We start from the raw sequence: 14501 nt of genomic DNA, 5'->3' as shown, positions 1-14501 counted from the left end.
CTCCGTGCCCGCTGCGGCCGCCCCGCCCCTTCCGCCAGGCCGCCCCACTGCCCGGGCACGGCGAGCCCGGCCCCGCCCGTCCCGGGGACAAACGCGGACAGGGCCCGGCTCTATGAACGCTCACTTTCCGCACTTTCTTACAAAGTATTATTGTCCTAGAGCACAGCACCACCTTGCTGTTACCTACTTTGGCGCTTTGAAAATTCACTTGTGAGCCTTTGGTCCTGTAGCTCAACATGGGTGTTAGGACATACTACTGTAGAACCATAGAAGCAGTTAAGTTGAAAAAGCCCTCCAGAACGAACAACACAGTCCCCATGGGAAGTGTAAAATAATAATAATTCCAGTAAAAGCACTTCAAAGGAATCTGCTAAGCCAGCTCCTATTGGAAAAAAAAATAGCAAAGATAGATCTACTTTGGTCCAGCCACCAATACTAGTGATTTAGACTGTTTGCAGCTGGAGTAATGACAAATCTTCTGCACCAGCTCCCACATCATCAGCTATGATTTAGTAATTTATGGAATAACTTTTCCTTTAAGTCCACTGGTCTAGAATATCTTGTAAATTAAATGCCATTGCAGTATTTCCCACATGGTTTTAGACAGTTCTGCTAACCAGCCCAGTATGTAGCAAATCCTATGTGACCACTGTTACCATCACCCTCAACAGGGCAAGGACCACATCCGTACCAGCTTTAACTGCTACTCTGGTTTTAATTACTTCAGTCTCACCACTAACAGTTTTCAAGCTGCAGATGAACAATGCAAGGTAATTACTGAGGAAGAGCAGTGCCCCATTTCACAGTACAAATTCAGGCCCATCCTGCACCCGTCCCTTCTACTTGGTCTCCAAGACTAGAAGACCTGTCCTGCCCAAACCCCCAAGAACAAAAGTCAAAACAAAGAGAAGGCAGCAAAATGAAGAGAAGGGAAATAATTTATTAGATTTCACAAGCAATCTAACATACATTTATGATGTATTAAGTCTTGTGGTATTCAAAGATATGTGGAATCCTTAAGACGGGAAAATTTATTCTCTGCCTTAAATACTTTAGAAATGCAACTACGCACAGTTCAAGAGTCCTGATGATCACACTGCTTCTTCCCCAGCTCGGTAATACTTGAAAGAGAAGGAACACAAAAGGGACCTGGAACATCACAAAGGCATGTTAAAAGTAAGAACTACCAAAAAATAGCAGTGCTATACTGGCTTTTGACAATTAAATTGAAAGATGCTTAGTGTTTTAAAAAGTGCTTAATGTCTGTGAAAAATACATCTTAATAAATGCAGACTGTATTAATTTTATATTATAGAATGTTAAACAGTAATGTAGTATGAAACCCATAGGAAACATGTAGGTCACTAGCAACCACACTACCTCAGTGCAGACAGCAATGTAAAAAAAAACCCAAACAACCAACAAAAAGGTAGCAGGGATTAATAGTTGATTATTAGTCCAGCTCCAAATATTTAATTGCAAGATATCGTTAATTTTCTTCTGTACTCAAAAAAAGACAAAGTAAGGAATGTATTAACTAAATCAACTCCAAATTATTTCTCATGTACCAGGACAACAGTAATCATCAAATGATCTAAAATACTGGTCAACCCCTTAATATTAAAACTTCTCTGCAATGTATTTTAGCCAACATATTATTATATTAATAGGTTTTTAAAGTAAAACAAGGTGGCTTGGTCAGTGCGAGCTCAGCACAGCTTCACACAGATCAGCTGGTATGAGCTAGAACTGTTCCACTAAGGAACAGAACCACAAATTACTAGGGTATCTGAGGAAGAAGGTGAAGGCCACCTTTCTAAGACCAAGAACCTTCATTGTGTCTATTCACACAACACAGACAACTCTTTGGTTTCTTTCCCCCCACCCCAAAAAAATTTGCTTTTTAAAATTATTAGATTAGCTCAAGCTTAAAACGTGTTAACTCCTCCCCACACCTACTCTATTATGAAAACTTAAGATGCGGTTGAGTGCTACAGGAAACATTGCACAAAAAAGGATACAACAAGAAAGGATACACTCTGCATGACAGTATTATTGCAGTATTTACGCAGGAATGTTTCTAAAGAAGAACAGCAGAATGTGGTTTAATTTTACTTGATTCTCAGTATTGCATACACATAACTTTATGCTACCTACCAAAAAAAAAGCAAATATGCCTCTTTGATAAAAAACAATTCTAATCCCTTATGAGATTTAATGAGGGCTGATGAATCCATCAACACTAAACTTCATATTCAAAAGAAAATACATTTTTTGATAACTTGAACTATTAGGACACCAGCAGATTCTTCCATCTCCTTCAAGTCTTTGCCATTTTACAGACTCACTTTATTTCCATCAGATCCAAAACCCAATCACGTTTCCCTTTAATGCCAGCTTTCAAACCACTTCTTCCTTATGAAGAAGCTGGAGACCTCTCAACATCAGTTTCTTCCACATAACTTTTCTCCCAAACAGTTGTATTTTAGCTACAGAAAAAAGTCACTTTAGGTGAACTTTTTGCCAGTCCTTCAATGAAGAGACATTTCAGCCAGCAAGGAGTTCTGCAGTATTTTATAAACCAGATGTATTGTTTTGTCAAAAAAAGGATAAAGCCTTTGTAGAAAAAAAAAACTAAAAAAAAACCAAAACAAAACAAACAACAAAAACCACCCAACAACAGAAAAACAACCCTAGACTCAAGCAGACTCAAGTTTTTATCATGGACTTTTACTTCATAAATCAGCATCCATCCGAATATTCCAGCAGGAACAGAAAAACAGTCATGCAGAAACAGGGGTCAGCTTAACCATTACTTGGGAAATGCAACAATTATTTTCAATTAAACTTCATGGATCCTTAGTAACCTGTGTAACTCCTTGGCACAGTGGTATGATTAAAACATATAAACAGTCAAGGTAAGAGAAGTTTTGACCATGGACAGAACACCAGGGACACTTGTAAGATGGTAACTCATGGAAAATTTTCAAGTGCACAATTAAATCTTGCCTCAGTATGGTTTGCTCACTCTACAAAAAGCTTCTGAGTTGACCACCAAAATAAGCACTTTGTTATTTTCTTTATGCAATTCAAGTATTTAGCATGTTTAATGAATTCAGAATTAATGTACAAAATGAGTTTGAAAAAAAAGGGAATTCCTAAAAGAATAAAAGTGCTCAGACTTCATCTCTCAGGCTCTCCAATAGCTAAAATGCTTCAATTTTGTTTAATATAAGAAACCTTAGTAATCTTATTAGACAAATAGAAGGTTTTTCCTAACAAGAAAGGAGTGACAAACAAGACTGAAATAGTCTCATAAATACTTGATCCTAATAGAACACTTTAGCCAAGACTCTTTTCAATGACCAGTACAGAAGGCCTATAAAAAAAGTGATCTTTAATCTGACAAAAAACAGACTTTGCAAACTACAAACAATAACACAAAATAGGAAGTAAGACCAAAGAGAGAGAAACAAGCCTAAATCTGATTTTTAAAATCCTTAGACAATGGATGGAATGAAGAACCTACAATTAGAGTGGCTGTTAAAAATAGAAATACTACCATCACAATAACCACACAGCGGGCTTTACAGCCAATTTGTAAAAATCAAAAACAAATGTTCACATCCTTTATTTCAAATTCAGGTTTTCTTCAGAGTAACAAGGATCAAGCTCCAGATTAAAAACACACCATGGGTTAATGAATATTTCGTAAGTACTCAGGCTAAGACTTCAGATAATTTTGTTTTAAGCAGAGGCATAACCAGAGTAATCTCAACTGTAACCTGAAATAAAGGTCTGTGCCCTTTAAATTGGAGCTAACTCATGTATCAGAGGGTGCAGACTGAGAAATAAATGCTTTTTATTCTTGCACCAGTAACTTCACATAGTCATTTTTGAGTTCACTATGCAAATGTTTGCAGGCCATGAAACCACTCGGGTAAATTAGAGCTGATTTGGCTTGACTTACTCTCACATAAATGAAATACCCAGAGCAGGGAGCAGTGAAGTAAAGCTACATGATAAGAACTAAAAATTAAATAGCAACTTTCTGCTAGAAGGTACTTTCTCATTACATTTAAATAATGCTAAAAAATCAGGACCTACATATTCCACAACAAAGGAAGCCTCGATCAATGCAACATTAAGCAGCACTTTCAAACAGAATACCCTTCACTAATTCAGACAAGTTTAAAGGTTACTGCAACAGCACCAAGAACTCATTTTCTGAAGTTAGGAAAGATTCTTTACAGCCAGCAGAAGTTTATTGCTGGAACCAGTTTTTCAGGATCACTTTACAACGGGAGCGATGGAAAGGAAGGAGTTAAGAGGCAACACTTTTCAATAGCAAAGCCCTGGGAGATTACTAAAAGATAAGTGGTCCAATTCCACAAAATTATTCTCCTTGTCTTTTCAAATTAAGGATTACAGAAAGTGACAAGTGCCCTACAATATCAGGATTAGGAAAATATTGGCCTCTGAGTTTTTTAACACAGGAAAAAGGAAAGTTATAAACTTACACCAACTATATACCTTGCACTCTGTTTTTCTAATATAAGCACACATTTAAGAAAATAAATTTGTATGGATCATTTCCTCTCCATCATTAATATTCCTAAAGAAGCTGTTAAAGAGAGAGCAAATAAAACCAAACAAACGCTATCAAAACCCCCAGCCCAATCCTTTGTTTTTACTTTCAGGCAGAGTCCATACCTTATGGTTTTACTTTTTTCTTTTCCCTTCGTTGGCATCCTGTTTTGGTCTAGCTGAACGAGCAAATTGCTGAGATTCTATTAAGGACTACAAGTGTCTGGTAAGTAGAAGTCAATTAAGAAAGACAAAAAAGATTACTCGTGCAAATTAGTCCAGAAAGTGACCTTTATCTGTGAAACAATTCCACTACAGTACAAAGTATTATAACAGTGTCTATTAGTCAAAGATTAACTCTTGATACACGGTACAGGAGTTAATAGAGAGCCCCTAAGGAGGACTAACTGGGAATGGGTCAGATGCAAACAAGGATAAATGTTTGATATTTACAAAGTTCCAACCCAGCATGTTAATTCTTAACTTTGATGTCTCGGTATTTGAAAGGAAAAACAGTAAAAGCAGCAGATGTTGGGGTTAATGTGAGTATAAAGAAACTGAAATAAACTATGAAATGTTTAAGTGAAAAATAAGAAAGGATTTTCACACACAAAAAAGTGCTATGCGATCAAAAAGAGACAGGTCCAGCTGAAAAACCCATCTAGAACCACTTACTCTTACAGGAACATTTCTTATGATCACGATTCTGTAAACACACACCTAACCAAGTCAAAAACCTTGTATTTAATTTAAATACAGTGGTCATGCAAGCTAAATTATCTTCTGTATTGTCTTTGCAGGATCAAAGATTTAAGATCAGCGAATTCTATTCTTAAATCACTTTTACTTTCCTATTTCAGAAGAGTTGCCCTTGTGGTTTTTTTTTTAGCTACCATAAATAGTGCACTGTGTTATGCTGACTGGTTTTCTCAAGGCGTTTTTTATTTTGCAGAACACTGTGACAACAAAACTTGGCAGAGATTGGCAGAGACGACGAAGAATATAATGGACGTGCTTGAAGAAAAGGATACAACCACCATGGGTTTTTCAAATAAGACATAGCCATTAACTTCTTTCAGTGCTTTAGCAGCTGCCTTCTCATTGGGAAGTCCAACGAAAGCCTGTCCCTTCATCCGGCCCTCTTTCATCAAACGAATATCAAACCTAGGGGCACAGTGCAGAACTGGGAATTACTCATGTTTAACAAACCTTGCGGATTTCACAGTACAAATGCACAATTCTCATGCTTCAGGTGGGAGAAAGAGCAGAAACAGAAGCAAAGCCTACGAGGAGGCGTGATGTCCTTGGAGACCACTTTGCTTGGGGAAACCATTTACTAAAAGGTAATATTAAACTGCAGGATTGCAGATTGATCTGCAGTACTACTAAAAAGGACATATGCAAAATGATCAGATACACACAATCACCTACACAGTTCATTCTGTGTCACACAGCCAAGAAAAGCAAATCTGGGAATGAAAATTAAAGGCAAAATAATAGGGTCTTCAGTCACTCATCATAAAATAATTCTATTTCTTCATCTTCATAAATGAAGATTTTTAGGTCTAACCCATTTTTGTTTATGCAGAAACACAGAAAATGTAAATATGGTTATTTTTAAAATCCCAGTTTTCAGAAGTGACATAGAAGTTATTATAAAAAGCTTAATTCTAACCAAGTATGAAATGAACTCACATATTGCGTTCCACGTCTGACTGGAAGTCAACATATCTTCCAAAAATGAACTTAAGATCCTGAAATTAAAGTGTAGGTGTAAGATGAATGCTAAGAAAAAGCCCTTTTGATAGATATTTAATTTGCTTGTTTATTTACCTTTTCTTGAACTTGTTTAGCTAAATTCTTCACATATATCCTGCAATTTGGATCACCTGGCTCATAGTTTTTGAAAACAGAATATTTTTCCATTTCTTGAAGACAAAAGAAAAAAGGAACCATGCTTTAGTTCATTTACTTTTGCACACTTGCTCAATATAAAATAATTCACTATACGCTCAATTAAAAAAACAAACACTTATTTAAGCTATTTGTTGCAACAAATCAAAAAGCTGTTACCAGATAATCGATTCTCACAGTTATACCTTCTCTAGAAAGTCTGTCTTTTTCTAGATCCTTTCTAGAAATGAATTCTGATGGTATTTCATCATCCTCCTCTTCAGTTTCCATTTTATCATTTGAGCTAGGAGCGGGAAAAATCCTTCCAAAGCCTGTATTATTGATTTCTTCTGTGGTTGCATAAAGGTCTGAAATTTCAACAAATTATGTAAGTGGTGTGTACCTTTATTCACACCAAAATCAAGAGCCAGCAAGAAAACCACACTCCTTCCAGCAACATTATAATGGAGCAGACTTTGCGAGGCAATTTGAACACACCCTTAAAAATGAGTCTTAATCCCTGGTTTGACAAAAGCACCTGCTCTGTACAGTCCTATAAAACCCCATGTAGTACAAATAAAGGCCATGGCACACATTAGTTGGCATAAAACTTCGTCTTGCTGTTCAAACCTGTATCCATTTTCCCTTCAAGAAACTGGATATTACTGTAAAGTACCAAGAACCAGAGACTGACCATAGCCCTCAAAAAAGCCACCTCATTGTTATCAGTGCCCAGCATTTTTATGGCAGATAATCAGTGCACCAGAGAAAAGGGGTCGGCAATCACTCGGATGCTGCTCTCTAAGAGCTGGAAAAGGAAAATCTGAAATTAGCCTGATATATTAATTTACACCATAAAATACTGAAAATTTGTAACATTTGCATCCTCACATTTAAAAGACAGTGCAATTCACCATACACCACAGAGCACATAGGAGAGAGACATTTAAAATCCTCTGGATCCTTTCCAAAGCTTGTAACATGGGAAAAACAGCAAATACATATATGATGCAACTTGGTGTTGAAAGCTCCAATACAGTGAGGGAAAAGAATTTCCTGGTGTAAATTTCAGGACCCTTTACATACTGAAGCCACATGACTTGAACATTAAATACATTTGAAGTACAAACTCTCTTACCATTTTTTTCTTCTTTTTCTGGGTTTATCTGAAGAACAGCTGGGATCTCAGTACTAATATGAAACTCTATTTTTTTATGACCTACGTGCTGCAGCTGCTCAAAGACATCTGAAGGTGACAGTGTAGGATGCGAGTTACTGTTTAAAACAACAACAACACGTTAATTAAAGACTCAGACACTGATGAATGCATGCTCAAACACAAGATTTCTTCCAGTTAGATTTTATGCTGTTGTTTACCACAAACACATGTTCTCCCATTTCATACATTTCACCCGACAGAGTTTCAGGTGATTAAAACACTGCAGACACAGAAGGGTATGTCTGGCAGTGAGAGCAAAACCAACCATCATGTACCACAGTACAATACACACAGGCATTTACTAAAACCTTAATCAGTAACTTCAGCATGAAAAATAAGTGGCCTTGCGGCTGCTCTCAGCTAGTATATAAAATAAATGAAATTTTTAAAAAATGTAGCAAATCACTTGGAGGAAGCAGGCAGCCATTAGTAAAAATGCATTCACAATCATTCATCACAACACAGAAATACTGCACGGCTGTCTACTGTGGCACAGAACTGCAGTTCTAAGAACCAAACTCATTTTAAAGCAAGCCAGTTTCTCTTCTTCCAGTGTTGTACTTTTAATTTTTTGTTTTAAGAAGCAGTTCAAACAATAAATCCAAATTGCCTCGGTCACAGCTGTGATGTGAAACTAGTTATCTTTTTAGGAAAAGGAATTTCTATTAGTGTGACAGGAAGAGAAACAGAGCTTGAATCAGGCACACTTTAAGGTTGTTGAGCAGACTTTAGTTCAAACTAGAAGAAAATTTGGATTTTTAGGGTAATAAAACCAATAGCATAAGTGCAAAAACCACAAACCTGTGGGAAGTACACACAGGAACATTCAACATGTCTTTAATTCTTTGCTTTTTTCTAACGCCACGCTTCTTTGTGTTTATTGGTCTTTTAGGCTGAAGGGTTGCTAATTCCATCAACTTGGTCATTCTATTTTAAACAAAAATAGAAACAAAACCAAACAAAAACAAAACAACTATGTTTACAGTTTATTTGAAAATACTAATTTTAAAAATCCTTCCCCTCTCCTTAAAGCCCTTGACATAGAACTTTTCAGAATATAACTGGAAAACTAACTACCTGAAAATTGAAGCTGTAACACACGGCAAATCAATATATACAGAGCACTTAAGGACTGACCAAAATCCTAACATGTCAGTGATGCTCTTCCTTTCCCAGGCATGCTCCTTACTGGGACACTGAAGCTGTGAGAGAAGCTGTGATGGCCCAAGCTGAACTTGATTTTATAACACTCAATGGGGGCACTTTTTTCCAAATACAGCATAGGGACTTTCTGATTTACTTCTCAGTTTAGACAGCAAAGGAAAAAGCTGCTTTTTAATTTAGAGTTAGTTTAAAGATTAAAAAAAATACAGCTATGATGTAATTCAGTCCCAAAACTGCAAGAGAATCCTCAGCACAAATATTATCACCTCTAGCATACCTGCTGATGTACAAAGAATGTTCTGGAAGTTGGTGTGCACATACAATTCAGGCTGAGGAGTCAGTTTAGAAAGATGTGGAACAATGAAGACTTCAGAAAACAATCTAATTCCTGCTTCTTTACATCTGCACTCTTCAAGGTGAGTTTTTGTTTAGCTGAATTTTTTTGGACATGGGAACAAATGAAAACTTGCACACCAATAGGCCACTTTCCTTTTCTTACTGCATTTAAACCTGCACTGTCCTTCTGCACTCTGGAGTTTCTCTAAGCATCTGCAAAGATTGCTACACACTCTCTACAAGATGCTACATCTATATACTACAAACATTACCACCTGCTGAAATGGAAGCTGGAACAATAAAACCAGCCCTTTCAGCAAGCCCAAAACCTTGCACATGACTGTAAAATGCATACCTCTCCTTTTCCTCATCATTATCACTTTCATATTCTGATTCATCCCCACTAGACAGTCCTTCCTCCTCTTCAGGCAAAGGAGGCTCTTCAGGAGGCAGAGGTGGGATTGGGGGAGGTGGCACAGGCACTGGTAAATACTCTTCATACTAATTATGGGGAAGAAGTTCAAAAAATTAAATTTCTTGAAGGAAAAAACCTAAACATGTCTTGTTTTCTTAACAACAACAGTCAAAGCAATTAATGATAATTTAACAAGTATTTCCTCCAAGTATGCTTATAGGGATCTAGATAGCATTTTGGTAAACTACATTACTAATGAAATTACTTTTCCACAAGCAAAGAAATCTGTTTTCTGAAGCATAACAGTGAATGGTTTAATTCTTTTAAGTTGAGATGAGAAAAAAAATACAGCAACCATGGCCTTGAATTTCCACTTTGCACTCAGCTTCAAGGACTTTCCTGAGAATACAGTCCAAGCATATGGCTGAAGGCTTAGGCTCCAAAGCCATCTCAGTTTCAACAGTGAAGCAACACTTTGAAACATTCCAGTGCTGCTACCATAGATGGGTATTTCTTTGTTCTAAGTATAATCCAAAGAATTGCTTTAGAAGACCAACATCTACCCAGTGAAATGCAGCAGGATTTGCAATCCTCTAGAAATTTAGCTCTCCTATTATGCTGCTAATATTTTAAAATGTGAATCAATCCTACAGTACTGAAAACATATTTAAAATATTACCATGGGAGGGCGAGCAGTGATTGGCCCAAAAGGTGGAGGAAGATTCATTTTATTCATCAGATGGAGTACCTGAAATGAGTCAAAATAAGTAGGTTTCCATTGAATAAGTAAGTGATAACAGTTCCTTGCTAGGTAAAACAGCCAATCACTCCTGGCAGGTGTAAATCAGCAGTTTTAATGTTCATGAACAATGTAAAACTTGCACTTGAGATCCAACACTAGTAGTCAATATAAGCAACACCCTAACATGGCTAATAAAAAACGTACAGCATCCTCTCAGAATGAAATTCCAAGTACTCAAGTCACATCTAATCAGGAAGAGCATATCCCATTAAGTCTTCAGTGTCAATTAGGTGATCTACCTCAGGTTAATAAAATCTCATTACCTCAGCACAGTAAAAAGCTAAGATTGGTTAACACTATCACAGAAAATCCAAGTTAGTATTTACAATGACAAAAATAATTATTTCTGTGCATAATTAAAAGAGGAAAATTTAAATTTCTTTAATTTTGTACTTTTCCCCCCATTTTTTACTTACCTGGACATAAAATTTGGGCACACTTGCCAAGGCATTTGCTATATTTGCTAGAATTGCACTTGAAGGTGGTGGATACAAATATTTGAGGCAAGAATTGATGGGAAAGGTGAGGCTGAGGAAAAAAAGATTGAAAACAAGACACCTTAACATTACTGGCACCTAATCACCCATAACAATTAATGATTACTAGAGGCTTAACTATTGATTACGTCTGAAGTAACACTGAAATATTTTTAATACCCCTAGAACAGTTTTGGGCCACTTAGAATGCCTTTAACATCAGGGAGTAGTCCCTAGTGCATGACAGATTTACTGGGCTTGGAAATACTGAAAGGATCAAGCCATGCAGGAGCCTAAAGCAAACAGCATGTCCAACCCAAAAGCACAGCAGAGCAGCCTGCACAAATATCAGAAACTCAGTAAATTCAAAAATTTACTACATCCTGTGTGCTAACATGAAAATGGGGGGGAAGGAGAAGGAAGAAACATCAGGAAAAAGAAGTCAGTGATTTTCTGCTGTTAACACTGGGGGAACCTCAGCCCTCCAACCCCCCAAGAAAGCCATGAGCAATGCTAGAAGGCTGTTCTGCAATCCACAAGCTCAAAGCACCACAAGCTCAGTCACTATGCAGATGTGAGGATTCTAAACTTGAGGAACTGAAATTCCATCTTTATGACAGCTCCTACATGCCTGAGGAACAGTAGCATAGTAGTTATTGTTTTGAGCATTTTGTTCAACATTATGTAACACATTTCAAAATAATCTGTAACAGAATAAAATAATTAAGATAAATAAAATCCCGACACTAACCCATGGTTGGGTGCAATTCCATTCTCTATTTTAACACAGTTTGGTTCTATCTTCTCTTCTTCTTTCACTGGTTCTTCTAAACTGAAAATTAATTTAGTCTTAATTAAAACAGGGCAAAAATTAGGTATGCCTAATGTAATATATAAAATATGCATAATCTATTAATAAATATAAAAAATAAATTAGCACAGGTATTTTTAACATCTTTTACCAATTGCATTACTACAGCTGTTACCAATTCTTCATAATCGATACATGAAGATAATCACAGTAGTGACAGTCTTCTAAAATACTTATGCAGATTTAAGTAAGATTCCCTATATTCAAACACTCCTGACTTAAATCCACTCAAAGGAAAAGGACTGAAATTATTTATCACGCACTCTTTTTGGAGAACATAAATTCAAAGGTATTAAATTATTGATTTGTTCATATTCAGGAAGTGGAATAAATAACTTGAAAACTCTAATACAGTATTTTTAATTAAGCACTATCACATAGCTTTTATTACTCATTTGCACATTCCACAGGTGCAAATGACACAGTTCTGTTGGGAGGAATGCAGTCACTGTCCTATAGATGGGAACCTGTTTGTTAAGACTTCCACGTGGTTACAATTTATCCTTTGAGTTACAAGTACTACCAAAGTATCACGACTGAAGAATCCCTTTCCTTGACCACAAACATAACAAGGAAATTACTCTGCACATACCTTTTGCACTTGTCTGAAGCAGAAGGCTGGCTAAGTACCTGTGCACTCTCTTGCTCCTTTGCAAATTCAACAACTAACGTGTGACCCAAAAGTTTCAGCTGATGCAGTCGTGATAAAGCCTTCAAGTAATTACAGAGGAGAAGAGAAAGGGAAGAGGACAAACATGAGAACTGTTTTAAAGCATAACTGTTTTTCCTTTGAGTGGTACACTGGCCATAGGATGCAGGCCCAACTGCTTTAAGCTAAGCCTGTGCTACTGTGGACACGAGAGCTCTGCACTGTTTCTGTCTTCCCAGCTCTGCTTTTAGCAGCATTTCCTGCTGGCAGGAAGGAAAGAGACCAGGCTGCACAGCCAGAACCACTGCACAGGTTGCTCACCTGAACACAGCAGCAGCCCTAACAATCAGACTTTTCACACAGCCTACTAAATTGCTGGAATTTCAAGTAACCAACCTTTTGCTCCTGAAGTACAAACATGCTAAAAACTCTGTCAGTAACAGCTAGGGATTCTAAAATCAAGATCTTAACAGTGGCTCTAGGAAGATCCAGCATTCTTCAAGTCCAGAGCCCAGCAGGCTGCTAACAACTGGCACAAGCACCTAACTCACCACTGTTCACCTTACACAGTCTTTCCCATTTTTAGTCCTATAAAGTGTGGCCTAAAAGAAATAGAAGCAATGCAAAAAAAAAGCCAAACCCAAGTTATATGGGGGAAGTTCTGGCACAGGCTTTTTAACCAGACTAGTATTTAAAAAGCATTATTAGTATAACCTTTTTGGCATACATATCTGCTATTAATACAGTAGTTGTCTTATCAAAGTTGGGCATTCAAGGCAGACTTGGATTGTGAGAATCACTAGGGTTGACTTTTATGGCAGACACAAAATTACACAGGAGACAAGGAAACTCTGCTTGGTTTATAGTTGTATATAAATGCACACACATCCTGAACAGTGCCCTGATCAGTCTCAGCTTCTCTAAATTTGCCAGGCTGGATCAGATAACTTCCACAAACCCCTTTCAATCCACCTTTCCTAGGACTCTAGGAAACACAGAAGTAATGAAGAATTTTATCAAGTCCTGCAAGCAAATCTGTCCTGAAACAGAACTCTCATACTACATCATGCTGCTTTGTTTTTTCCTAGCCCTAAGTACCAGATGATGTGTAAACCACATCAGAGCACTAGCAATTCAGTGCTTTGCTAAAACATTCAATAACAAACTGAATACAAACCTTTGCAGCTGCATTTTCACTGGGAAAGGTGGCAAAAGCAGTATGTTTCTAGAAAACAAACAAAAGTTATCATGTATTTGAATCAAAACCGTAACAGTTTGCGTGTAAAACACTGAGCCACAAGCACTCTGCTAGTCCAAGCTTACATATTTGGAAGTTACCAGATGGGACTTATCTAATTCCCACTGGGGCAAACATGAAGGCCTAGAAACCATTTTCCTTATGAATTTTGGAAAATTACCTCCTGCAGTCAAAATCAAGACATGAGCTCAGCAGTTTGAGAAATATAGGACAAGTGGGGATTTTTTAGTGAGCAAAACCCATTCTAAACTGCACAAAAGTACATATAGATACAGAGGTTTAATTCTCTTCTAAACCAGAAAACTCATTTGAGTACCTCACAAAACATTTTCATCAAAGTACCTCTTATTAAAAGTAACACTCTTCCTGCTATGAAAGTTGTAACTATTGTGCTCTGAACATTTGAATGGTTTCTAATTTCCTCCCTAATTTTCCAAATTAAATCAAATCCTCACAGAATACACCTTTCCAAGTTAATTTTTTTTTACAAAGTTTATCACTCCATCTTGCCTGATTCCGTACTACATGATTCCGTACCCAAAATCATTGCTACAAAGTGAGTATATCTGATATCCTATAAAGCATGACCCTGATAAAATATGCAGGCATCATCTATCTGCAGTTCTGCAAAACAAAAGGCTCTTTACGAAGACTATTTATCACAAAACAAATACAACCATATTTTCGTCATCTGGGGGAAGAAGAAAGCAAACCAGAGATTTCAAGAGAGCTGTGAGCCTGCATCCCTGCCCTCGCCAAGAGGCCCCTGGGCACGGGCCGGCCCAGCCTCGCTGGCCGCGCAAGAGGCCAAAGCCGCGGGCACGGCGCTTG

General features: G+C 37.3%; 2 protein-coding genes across 2 annotated transcripts in view; both read right to left on the bottom strand.

Moving 5' to 3' along the window:
- Positions 1-14501, bottom strand: part of LOC102037048 (pancreatic alpha-amylase) — a 67147-nt gene that overhangs the window by 18251 nt on the left and 34395 nt on the right. The gene's annotated exons all lie outside the window — the stretch shown is intronic.
- RNPC3 (RNA binding region (RNP1, RRM) containing 3) overlaps positions 921-14501 on the bottom strand; it is a 46646-nt gene continuing 33065 nt past the window's right edge. The window contains exons 4-17 of the mRNA XM_031057871.1: positions 13590-13637; positions 12356-12474; positions 11644-11724; positions 10833-10944; positions 10294-10362; positions 9555-9700; positions 8501-8626; positions 7619-7755; positions 6687-6848; positions 6421-6515; positions 6283-6341; positions 5619-5751; positions 4714-4782; positions 921-1149 (exon numbers count right to left, since the gene is read on the bottom strand). Of these exons, the coding sequence (XP_030913731.1) occupies positions 4723-4782; positions 5619-5751; positions 6283-6341; positions 6421-6515; positions 6687-6848; positions 7619-7755; positions 8501-8626; positions 9555-9700; positions 10294-10362; positions 10833-10944; positions 11644-11724; positions 12356-12474; positions 13590-13637 (1347 nt within the window). The 3' untranslated portion in view covers positions 921-1149; positions 4714-4722. The remainder of the gene's footprint in view (positions 1150-4713; positions 4783-5618; positions 5752-6282; positions 6342-6420; positions 6516-6686; positions 6849-7618; positions 7756-8500; positions 8627-9554; positions 9701-10293; positions 10363-10832; positions 10945-11643; positions 11725-12355; positions 12475-13589; positions 13638-14501) is intronic.

The sequence above is a fragment of the Geospiza fortis genome, unplaced genomic scaffold (genome assembly GCF_000277835.1).
Source record: "Geospiza fortis unplaced genomic scaffold, GeoFor_1.0 scaffold403, whole genome shotgun sequence".
Lineage (NCBI taxonomy): Eukaryota > Metazoa > Chordata > Aves > Passeriformes > Thraupidae > Geospiza > Geospiza fortis.
The sequence above is the reverse complement of the archived record's forward strand: the minus strand, read 5'-3'. Positions and strand labels throughout refer to the sequence as shown.